At 47.0% G+C, this 12,053-nt stretch overlaps 2 protein-coding genes across 8 annotated transcripts in view; one reads left to right on the forward strand and one right to left on the reverse strand.

The window, feature by feature from the left end:
• Positions 1-12,053, reverse strand: part of LOC144139959 (rap guanine nucleotide exchange factor 2-like) — a 583,152-nt gene that overhangs the window by 80,302 nt on the left and 490,797 nt on the right. The window lies entirely within an intron of this gene.
• LOC144174422 (peroxynitrite isomerase THAP4-like) lies at positions 1,022-3,529 on the forward strand. The gene is made up of 4 exons (XM_077703135.1): positions 1,022-1,444; positions 2,080-2,221; positions 2,330-2,450; positions 3,511-3,529. Exons 1-4 carry the CDS (start codon positions 1,283-1,285, stop codon positions 3,527-3,529), a joined length of 444 nt encoding a protein of 147 aa, XP_077559261.1. The 5' UTR covers positions 1,022-1,282.

Consider the following 12,053-nt stretch of genomic DNA (forward strand, 5'->3'; position numbering starts at 1 on the left):
CCATTTGGACAGCCCGCTCCACACGGGACGCGCATCCCGCACTGGCGCCCGTACGGCACGCTGCAGGGTTGAGCAAACAGCCAGCGGCGGCCGCAAGCATTCCGGGGTTCGAAGCGACGACACGCTGCACACCGAAGGCTCGGCATGAATTGTGGCCACTGGTTGGCGCCTTTATCTGGCGATCGCTGCCGTTTCCGCCCGTATTAGAGATCCTAGGGGACCAAGAGTCTAAATTGAGACGTGTCTCGGGCAGCCGCGGCAGGCCATGGTCACGAAGTGCCACCTCCAGCGCGAGCGAACAGTCGCTCCACGGGTAAAATTTGAGACGGCACCCAAAACTTGTTTTTCTACCGCGAGAAAGTGCGGAAGCTCGCGTATTTCTCAAGTTTTCCTGGCCTCTCGCACCGGCAACCAAGCGCTGTAACATCGAAGTCAGCATCTCAATAACCACACCTGCACCCATTGAAGCCCGTTCTAAAGCAGCCAGACAGGGTCGTTAAAAGGCATAAAAAGTAGCCAAACACACCGCGCGGTTAACGGTCCAGTTCGTTTAGTAAGCACCCGCACTAAGTACGCACGTAGCAGGCGCGTTGCGATGCCGGGTAGTTAACAGACACGGGAGCTCGAACATGATAAACAAAAGTAAATGACCCGTTCCCATTTGCTGCAGGGGACAGCTGCATCAACAATTACATGCTTCTCCGCGTGCATCCATTCAAGTTCAGCAGAAGCAATCTAAGCGCGCAGAGAATGCCAAACATGCTCCATTGTTCCCAGTAGTCGGTGCGTCACTGCGACTGTTACTGCCTGCCTGCCCACCACACAATCTCCGGAGGCGCAATTCTTCTCCCCCCGTGACGACCGCACAAAAGGGCACGAAGCAGCCTTTCCTGACGAGAGCTGCATGTTTTCGGCGCCGAAGAAAGGGGAAAATGCACGGCGAATAGCAGCCCCCTCGTCTTGATTTCGCGGGGCATGCAATCAATAACAACGGAGAAAGGGGCATCCAATCCGGACCTAGTGTCACTAAATAAAGGCTTTTAGAGTATCGACACTCTTTTCTCTCATTGTTTTGTGCCGCCACGATTGTCATTGGTCGGTCTGTACCACGTGACATTTGTTTACCCATGGGCGCTGCCATTTTGTTTCTGGCCTCGGCCTGCCCGTGCCTGCCCTGTGGCTTGCCTCTGCTGCGCGGACGTTGAAGCGACCCGTCGCAGTCGTTCAGCTCCTGTTTCGGGTGCTTTTTCCACGTTTTTCGCCGCCTGATGAGCCTTTTGCGATGCCTTGTTGTTCCGTGATCCACTGCTGCAACAAGCCCGACGATGGAAAGCGGCTCATGCGTTTTCCCTTGGGAAAAAAGGCCGGTGAGAGACTCCGTGCGTGGCTGCAACTCGTCGGTCGCGACGATTTTAAGCCTACTCCATCATCGAGGATCTGTGAGGTGAGTTTATTTCAAGCACAGCTGTAATGCAACCATCGCAGTGAAAATTCCAGAGCCTAAACGTACGGCTACGCGATCGGAGTCGGCCAAGCACTACCGTTAAGGAGCAACTTTCCCCCTTACATTACTGTGCTGGCGCGATCATAAAAAAACTTTTTGTAGCCCCGCCCGTATAGAGTACGCACGCGCTTCGTGTGGTTCGCTTCCCTCAAAAGATAGTGTTGTGCAGCTGGAGCCGCTGAACAAAGCAGCGAAACTTTAGTGACACTAATCCAAATGTCCTGCTCGCTGACACCAAATGAACGCATGGAAGTCTTGCGTGTGCGATCAGACCCGTACGCCTCGTTGCCCGTAATAAAGCATCGTTGAAGCGGCAATTGCATCACTGCCGCATAGCTGCGGAGTCATTTTATTTACTGCATGAATATTTATTTTATGAATTTGCCAGTTTAATCAATCAATCAATGCCACTTGTGGTATGTAAACTTCGAATCGAAATTTACCTCACCCTTATTATATTTGAATGTGTTCTTTCCACGTACCAAGCAGTTTGAAAAGTTATTGTGTTCATGTTAAATGTTACTTGCAAATCTTTGATTGAGTAGCCATCGTCATGTGGACTTATTTTTCTTAAGGACCACTTTGAAGCTGACCAGTATGAAGGACACCGAGCTGATGGTCGAAAGCTGCTGAAGTGGAACGCGGTGCCCACCATCCCAGCCTGCGAGAATGCACGGGGGAGATCGAGGAGCATAATCGCCCAGAAGCCAGACAATGGTGTGTAGCGTGATGCACATAGTACTTTGTCATTTGCTACACTTTGGAATGCAGCACTACACATTGTCGCAATGAGATGTAACTTTGGAGCACATTTTGTGCTTTCAGGCATTTCAGCCATCACAGGCGCTCAAGGAGCCCCACCCGAGGTCTGTGTTCCCCAGGTGTGTGTTGTGCAGCCCCGAACACCTGGAGCTGCAATCGGAGTTCTACAGAACAACCCGAGTAAGTATTTCTTGGGGGGCGCAAGCACTGATTTTCATACGTAGTGTGATGTCGACTGTATGAGAGATTGACTTTTAACCTTGGTGCACACAGAAGTGACAAGTGAAAACAAAAACAGGGTGAAATCATGACTTTTTCCTTCATGAGATACCGTGGCATTTAATCTGACTCTCTCCTAACATGTGGAGTCACATTAGAAGCGTCATCACGAACCTAGTGAGCTGTTGTGAGGAGGAGCGTAAAGATCCAGTCCTTCATGTAGGGCAATGTCATTTCATTGGAATCGCCTAGAATCACCCTTTCCATATACCTTTTAAAGGGGTACTGGCACCAATTTTCGGTGCTGATATTATAGCACAGTTCGCTTCCTTTACCTACCAGGATACCCTTCGTAAAGTATGAACAGCATGCGTCGCGTGCAACATATTCTGATTTGATAGTAATTGCAGTGCCGACAAGGCAACCGTGCTGGAGGCTTCCACCGAAATCAACATCGTGTGACATCACACCGCGGTAGAGTGAACGAGCCGCGTGCTCCCCAACTCCGTGACGTCACGTAACAACGCCTGGCTAATGGCAGGGTGCGAGCATGTGGCGCGCCGATGGAGCATCACAGGTTTTCGCATGGGCGCACGTGATAGCGCCGACCCTGTTCAGCAGAAAACATGACATCACGCCGTAGTTTCTGCCGCCCGTGCCCTCCGGGCTTTTCTCGACGGCAGCCAAAGGCAGCGGTTTTCGTTGCATTATATTTCATTATTTATCATGCGCATTTTAACTACTGTTTCATGATTGTTAGGCCAGCAGGCCTCAATCTAAGCAATATAAACACAACGTAAAAATTTTGTGTGAGTACTCCTTTAAAAATGAAGGGGAAGTCAGAATCACATAAATTCGTTGAGACAAATCATCCGTGGTTTGGGCTGCAGGCCAGTTTATAAATCCCAAGTGTACTTATATTTCGCTGTCATGAAAATTAGATTAGTGAGGCAGAACAGCCACTCCTAGCACAACTATATAAGGGACCATTGTGCCACAGCTGAGATGTGTTGTTGCCTTTCCAGCAACCCCAAGCACGGCTGAAGTTTCAGGAGTGAGGGCACCTTCACCTGACGTCATGCAAGGGGATGGCTACGTTGTGCCACTGCTTACGGTGGAAGTGGAAGTACAAACAGGTAGGTATCGCATTCAGAACAAGAACATGGTGGCCGCAGCAGCCGTTTCATGTACATCAAGAACATAGCTATTAGTGGGTGTTGAATTAAAGTTGTCAAGTTCGGTGCAAAGCACTTGCATGCAGTAATAATTTAAATGCTTAAAGTACTTCACATAAAAATTGGTTTCACAAAGTCATTCTCATGAACTAGTTCAGGTGGAGCAGCACCATAGTTGCATTAACGCGCCTTGACTCATCCCCCTTAATTTGGGTGAAGGCGTTCCAGGATTAGTTTCTAACCTTCCGTGCACACATTGCAGAAAGCGTGCAGAAATAGCCGGACTGGTTGAGCAGAGCACAATGGCATCTGGGGTGACCAGCCATCGTGTCTTATGCACGAGAGCCCCACTTCAAGCCTGAAACTTTTATTTGTTTTAAAAATTGTCTTTGGGGTTTTTACGTATGTATGCTACACCTGTGTCATGAGGCCTTCTGCAGTGGAGGGCTATGGATTAATGTAAACCATGGGGGTCTCTTACGTGCAGCGAAATCTCAATACCAGCGTTTTCGGTTTCCACCTCCTTCAGGCAACTTTTTTTTTTTTAAGTTACTGTACTACTGCTTTTTCCATGCCCTCCCTACTCTAAACTCCAGCAAGGGGCTTTTTCATGAACCAGCAATAAAAATGATGGCATGAGCAAGGAGGGAGAAAAAACAAATGTTCAGTAATGGTTTTTTTTTTTTTTTTAACAGGTGCATGTGCTGTGGAGGCTGAGACCATGGACTTTTCAACATCTATGCCTGATGAACCAAGTAAGTGAACTAGTATGGGGAGCGATGCAAAGCTCACAGGTTTAAGTATTTCTGCACATCTGCTGCAGAAGCAAGTTTATAACACGATGCGTATATTTTCAGCTAGAGGAGTGCATGGGAGCTGTTCAACGAGCAACCAACAGTGTGCTGCCGGTACAACTGACCAGGCTGTCCAAACGGTATGAAAAACTGCCTATCTTGGCTTCTGAGACCATGTGTAAGCGTGCAACATGTTAAAGGGACACTGAAGGCAAAATACAAGTTGCTCTAGATCGATAGCTTACAGAGAACACGAATATACCATTCTTATGCGTATCTTTAAAATAAGGTAGAAAATTGAAAAAACGTAAAAACAAGTATCGCCACCACTGGCTATTCCGCACAACTTACACCGGAAGTGGTTAAAATTGTGTGAAAAATATTAAAACAATACGCCTTCCTAAGTTTATAAAAACTTAAAGGAGTACTGACACCAAATTCAGAATCGTTAAAAATGACATAATTGGCTTTATTCATTTGTGGAGATCAATCCCACCAATTTTGGCAGCCATCGGTGGCCGGAAACATAACGAAAATCCCTTTTAATTGCCCCGGCCGCGAGCTTCCTCAGATTGCCAGAACTAGCGAAATCGCTTTCAGCGTGACGACACGTACTCCGTGCCCTGTGAACCGGCCAGTTGTGGGTGGCGTCGTAAAGCCCTTTCTAGAACCGGAAACGCTCTCCTACGCTGCTGTTGTCGGTGGTCTCGTTTCGCCAGACGGTTTCTGTCAATGGCATCTTCAACTTCGTCAAAATGGCAAAAGAGTAACGCTAGGCTTTCAAAAACCAATGGAAGACAAACATCCTGAACAAACACGAACTCAAATGTGTTCCAATTAAACATTAAACACGGGAAATAACACCTAATTACACGAATTTGCAAATTACTTTTCGAATTTCCCGCGTCCCAGTCACCGCCGCAAGCTCAGGCGGGCCAATGCAGACCACGTGCCATCACAGCAGATGCGAAAAACGCGCGTGCCATCACGGGTTTTTGATTAGCGTCATCACCTGCAGTTTTGCGGCCGCCACTGTATGACGTCACGTACTCCGACTAGCTCTTGAACGTCCATCTGCGCTGCCGGCGACCGAAACCGAAACTGGTTGAAATTACTGCGTTTTAATCATTTCTATGCTTGCTTCTTGCCGCTTTTGGATCGATTTTCATAATTAGTGGCCAACGAGGTACTGTTTGCAGCATAGAAACCAAAAAGGTAAAATTTGGTGTCAGTACTCCTTTAACAGCAAGCTTTTATAGTGTCACGTCGACGAACAGAAAGAAGCCTAGAAACAATATGATACAAGCCCAACTGATAGATTACGCAGCGACCCCAAACGACAACAAATCGGTTTCGGTTTCGGTGCAATACCCGATTGCGCGACCGGTTCATTGTGTGGCACTTCACTTGTACGGTTCTATGTACATGTATCATTATGACCTTTCTGCGTGCTTTTGCTGTAGTAAAAAACGTAAGTATGCCTATTTTGGCTAAAGTCAATTGATTTCAAGTTACCAACTACTAGTATGCACCGCATAGGCAAGCATTTTACAGCATTTGTGATATTTGTTGCGGCACAATTGCATGCATGTTGCGCGCATAGAGGAAAGCTTTTGTTTCCTCTGCGGTCGGGAACAGCGGTAGACGGAATAATGGGAACAACCAAGACGACGTGAGACTAGTCATGAGATGGTTAAGTGAGCCAGAGGATCATCCTGCAAACATTTCTTCTTCAAGCCCGAAAGTATTTGTGGGTGAGTGTGCAATGAGCGAATGCAAGTGGGCTACGCACGCTGCGAGGCGGACGAGAGTGGATCTTATATCGAATAACGTTGGTATTATTTGCCTCTTTCCCAACGAGGGCTTCTTTACTTCCAGCATAGGAAATGTCTGGTGTTCGTACATAGGTGCGCGGTGCTGTGCAAGCAGCGGGTGATGGAGCTTGTGCACACGAGCAGTTGGTTAGAACTGTCACACGGCTTATGTGCTCGTCTTCAACAGAGCATCAAACCTGATCGCACGTCCGATGGAGAAACATTTTGCTTAGTTGTCATGAACAGCAAAGTACGTGGGAGTTCAGGAAAGCACGACTGATTTGACCCAAACGGACGAAACCGCTTGGTACGTAATAGCCTTGTATTCGGTTGCCCGAAGCTATACACCACCGCTGCCTCCCTTGCTTCCGGTTCATCGTGAAGCAAACGGCTGCCGGCCGTTTGCGTTATCGAATCGCTGTGAGGGAAATGAGGAACGGAAGTGTGTTGTTTGATTAGTGATTTATCAGCAATTAATGCATCTTTTGGCACCGAATAAATGCTAAGATTGCTATTAGAAGGTAATACTTTCATTTGAAACAAACTTGTTGGTTGTCTTCGGTGTCCCTTTAACGCACCTATGAACTTGCCCGCATGTGTTCAAGAGTTACCGCGAAATGTGCTTAGGCTACAAGTGATTACCAGCTGCTTTTGTGTTGGTTCTCAAGGGTGTTTTCAAAATTTTGATATGTTACAGGAGGCTCCGTGCAGTGGACCCAGGTGTGTGCACGAAGCTACTGTTGAGGAGTTAAAGCGCAAGCTGGATCTGCAACAGAAGCAGACCAGGAAGCTGGAAAAGCAGTTGGAAGCTGTTATCGGTGAGCATTTTATCTTTAATCACAAAAACTCTAGTGAAAGCAAAATTTTAAGGTTCGTCAATACCTTTTCTTGTTGAAAAGTTTTTCTGGGCTAGAATGGAGTTCAGTGAGTTGCCAAATACTGGTTCTTTCATAATAAAGTTAACTTTGTCTTCATGACCTTTTAAATGTGGCACTGCACGGGCCACATTTAAAATTGCATTTTTAAGGCTCAGTTAGTAGCTCTAATGATAGCTTTTTGTAAAAATAATGTTGAAGACTGCATTTCTGCTCAGCCTAATGTTGCCACAATAAAACTAGAATTTGTGAAGTGCGTTGTCGCATTTATTTGTGGCATTCCGTTCTCTTGCAGGCAACAAGGTTCCACACCTAGCTCCTGACCAGGTTTTGAATGTTGGGCATCCTGATTCACGTGGCAACAGGTGGTCCGACAAGACGGTTCAAAAGGCCCTGCAGGTGCGACTCGCATGTGGCACCAGGGGGTACGAGCTCCTGAAGGATGAAGTCCTACCTCTTCCATCTGAACGGACACTGCAAAGACGCATTGAGGATGTCAAATTTGAACCCGGTGTGTATGCTGGTGTACCAGTGTTCATATGTTGTCAACATGTTTTTTATGACAAGCACACTACAAGATTGCCTTTACTTTGTTTTAAGGAATCCTCAACGAGCTTCTTCCAGCCTTGAAGGCAAAGCTGGAAACGATGAAGCCAGAGGAGCGACACTGTGCCCTTCTCATAGACGAGATGCAGCTGACTGCTGGTCTCGACTTCGACCCTACAGTCAAGAAGCCGATTGGCCTGGCAACAGCCCCACTTGTAAAACAAGGGCCTGAAGGCGAGCTGGTGTACGCAACACACGGCCTTGTCGTCATGCTGACTGGATTATCCTCCCGCTGGAAACAAGTTGTTGCCTATCATTTCACAGGTAAGTGCAATCTTCTAACAAAAATATTAAGCAAGCAATCATTTAACAATACATTTGCAGTGGACACAAAGGTGGTGACGCCAAGTCCACATGTATTTATCTTTAATAAAAAGGGTACAAGTGGGCCACCATTCCTCCACTGCTGAGAAAGAGAGATAGGGAGAGAGAGAGAGAGAGAGAAGAGAGAGAGAGAATTAAGTATAGGACAGAATTTAGTATTGGAGAGAATTAAGTGTAGGTATTCGTACCGAAGACAGCCAAGGCTATCAAAAAAGCGAGGCAGACAGAGACGAATAAATGGAAGGAAAAACTGGAATCGAAAACGCCGTTAGAGATGTACAGGGCAGAGAAATTTGAGATCAGAAAGGAAAATCTTTACGATAATTCCAAGGGCAGGGCGTTACTTTTTGAGGCTAGAGCAGGTTGCTTGAGAACAAAGAGCTTTGTGGGCAAGTATGCGCAAAATGATGGGGTATGTGTGGTCTGCGGAAATGAAACCGAAACGATTCAACACATTGTGTTGGAATGTGAGTGTATCCATCCAAATCTATATAACGTAAATATTCGCCTTCCCGAAGCCCTCGGATTTAAATGTAGCGCAGAGACAATAAATTACAAGGCTGTAGAGGTGACTAAAAGGAGATTGGAATACTGGTGGAAGAAGAGAGGAGAGGGGATTATAGCCTAGGGCAGCTACCACCTGTAACGAACAATTTATTTTGAGCTCATCCTACATAGCGTTAAAGGAGTACTGACACCAAATTCAGAATCGTTAAAAATTACGTAATTGGCTTCAGTAGTTTGTGGAGATCACTCCCACCAATTTTGACAGCCATCGGTGGCCGGAAACACAGCGAAAATCCCTTTTAATTGCCCCAGCCGCGAGCTTCCTCAGATTGCCAGAACTAGCGAAATCGCTATCATCGTGACGACACGTACTCCGTGCCCTGTGAACCGGCCGGTTGAGGGTGACGTCGTATAGCTTTTTCTAGAACCGGAAACGCTCTCCTGCGTTGCTGTTGTCGGTGGTCACGTTTGCTGGTGTCACGGTGGTCACGAAAAACGCGCGTCGTCACGGGTTTTCGATTGGCATTATCACCTGCAGTTTTGCGGCGGCCACAGTGTGACGTCACGTACTCCGACTAGCTCTTGAACATCCGTTTGCGCTGCCGGCGACCGAAACCGAAACTGCTTGAAATTACTGCGTTTTAATTATTTCTATGCTTGCTTCTGGCCGCTTTTGGATCGATTTTCATAATTAGTGGCCGAAGAGGTACCGTTTCCAGCATAAAAACCCAAAAGGCAAAATTTGGTGTCAGTACTCCTTTAAATATAGACATTATGCAACCTAGCTAACTATGCTTTTGGTGAGATGACTCATGTCATCGCCCCGGTACAAAGGGGATAACATTATTAATCATCAATCATCATCAGGAGGGCAGTTCAAGGGGTTGTAGGGAGCATTTCGAGGTTCAAAAGTTCTGTCACAGTATGCTGCAGTGTCTAATACCCGTGCTACACGGGCGTTTCGAAGGCCTTTGAACCAAATGTCATTTGACTCAAAAGCCACCTTTGAGCTGCTACACGGCGCTTTTCAAAGGCATTGGGTTGAAATGCCATTTGAGTCAAATGAGCACCCCAACCGACCTTTGAGATTCTCAAAGGCCTTTGAAACATGAACGTTTGTACTCTCGGGCGCAGTTTCTGCATGCCGCAGTTACAGAAAAGGGTAAACTTGGTTTTCAAAGAGCATGTTCTTAATAATTTTTCACCTCTTCTACTTTCCTATCGCTCAAACTACGGTTAAAAGGTAACTTTGCAGTCTCCACACCGGCAATGCAAAAAAAAAAAAAAAACTATGGAAGCCATAGTGCCCATGCTATTTTGTGCATGTTTTGCGTGCGTTCGTAGGTTATAATCAGTTTCATCACTCGCGATGGTGTCAACTCTAAAATTATTTTTTTTGTCAAGTTACGAGAACGAAACTGTGCAGCAGTAGCGACACCAAAACATGGCGGGTGAACGAGGAAGCGTTCAACTGCCTTTGAGAATTGGCCGTGTAGATCGGCGAAACTCCTTTCAGTTCGAATGATATTTGGAATTTCGAAGGCCCTTTGACTCGAATGTCATTTCAAACGCTCGTGTAGCATGGGTATAAGCCAGGAATCCCAACTCAGCTAGCGCTGTGCCTAGTGCTGGGGCGTAATTTCTGCTTTTTTGACCAGCTACGTCCACAAATGGCTTGCATCGTGTTCACAAAGCTCCTGTATGCACTTGTGCCCTGTTCAAAGTGTTGTTGCATTCAATTGTCTTGCAGGGGACTCCATTGATGGCACGTTCCTGAAGGATGTGGTCTTTCGAGTGATCGAGGAGTGTGAGGCTGCTGGTTGCCATGTGGACGCGGTTATTTCCGACATGGGGTCGAGCAACAAGGCCCTTTGGAAATGCTGCGGCATCCGTGCGACGCGGGTGGCCGAACCCGTAGTTTCCTGCAGGCATCCGTGCGCAGCCAACACCAACCGGCAACTCTACTTTCTGGCTGACGCACCACATGTTTTGAAAAACATTAGAGGCCACCTGGTGAGGGGACAGTCTATCTTCTTGTCAAAGGAGACTGTTGCCAAGTACAAGCTCCCAACAAGAGAGGTAGGTATAAGCGCAAAAGGTGCTTTTATGCTAAAATGCATTTTCCGAAAGTATTCAGTCTTAGTATCTGCTTATTGCGATGGTTCATAAACGTAAAGGACCTCAGTAATTTTTTTCAACTTTAATGCTTTGAAGGAACACGAGCTATCAAATAGCATGTCATTTTGGAGGGTTCTGTATAATTTCATGGTGCTTGTAGTTCTTTAAGGCACCTTTACCTCATCGTGGAAAGCAAAAATGGGAGAAAAATTGGAAACATTTGTCTTACTAATTAAAAGGAGTACTGACCCCAAAATTTTACGTCATGTTTTTATTGCTTAGATCGAGGCCTACGGGGCCAACTATCATGAAAGAGTAGTTCAATACAGCAGCGGACGATAAATGAGGAAATATAACGCAGCGAAAACCGCCGTCACCGGCTGCCGTTTCAAAAAGCCCGGAGTTCGCGGGCGGCCAAAAGTACGCTAGGACGTCACGGTTTCCGCTGAACGGGGCCAGCGCCATCGCGTGGGTATGCGAAAACCTGTGACGCTCCATCCACGCGCCAGACGGTTGCGCCTTGCCATTAGTCGGGTGCCAGGTGAACGTCACGGAGTAGGGGAGCACGCGGCTACGTCACCTCGTTTGCTCTACCACACCCTGATGTCACACGATGTCGATTTCGGTGGAAGCCACCAGCACAGCAGTCTCGTCGGCGCTACATTTGCAATCAATTTAGGATATGTTCCAGGCGACGCATGCTGTTCATACTTTACGCAGGGTATCCTGGTGGGTAAAGGAAACGAAGTGTACAATAATATCAGCACCAAAAATTGGTGTCAGTACCCCTTTAATAAAAAGAAGTATTGTACCCTCTGGCACAGAATAAATGCCTGAAGTCTTGTACAATGCTATCTTTTTGTTTAAAAGCAAGCTTCCTTGCCTGAAGTGTACCTTTCAATTATTGATAAGTTAGCTGTAGCAGTTTTATGAGGCTTGACTAACCTTATCTGTTACATGCCCTGTTGAGTTTCACACCAAGCTTTAAATTAAGGCATACAAGTGTTTGTTTTTTGCCAACAGCCCCCGGAAACATGCAGCTGTTAGCATTTCATCCTTTTTTATGCTATTTTTGCACCTCGCAGGTATCCGTGGAGCACATTAAACTTCTGGCAGAGGAAGATGCGAAACGGGACCTAAAGCTGGCGCCTCATCTCAAGGCTGGCTACCTCGACCTGAACCACTTCGAGAAGATGAGTGTGTCGTCAGCTGTCGCCGTACTCAACCACAGTGTGGGGGCAGCAATGCGGGTACTGGTGAAAATGGGATTGCTCCCATTAGAGGCACTGACCACGGCGTGGTTTGTGGAGCAGGTGTTCCGCTGGTTCACTCTCATGACGTCCCGCTACATCGGC

The sequence above is a fragment of the Haemaphysalis longicornis genome, unplaced genomic scaffold (genome assembly GCF_048455015.1).
Source record: "Haemaphysalis longicornis isolate Haplotype H1 unplaced genomic scaffold, Haemaphysalis longicornis Haplotype H1 scaffold_1, whole genome shotgun sequence".
Classification (NCBI taxonomy): domain Eukaryota; kingdom Metazoa; phylum Arthropoda; class Arachnida; order Ixodida; family Ixodidae; genus Haemaphysalis; species Haemaphysalis longicornis.

Coding starts and splice junctions, on each gene's coding strand:
- LOC144174422 (XM_077703135.1), top strand. CDS start 1,283: ATGCCTTGTTGTTCCGTGATCCACTGCTGCAACAAGCCCGACGATGGA. Junction 1,445..2,079: donor CATCATCGAGGATCTGTGAG/GTGAGTTTATTT, acceptor ATTTTTCTTAAG/GACCACTTTGAAGCTGACCA. Junction 2,222..2,329: donor CGCCCAGAAGCCAGACAATG/GTGTGTAGCGTG, acceptor TTGTGCTTTCAG/GCATTTCAGCCATCACAGGC.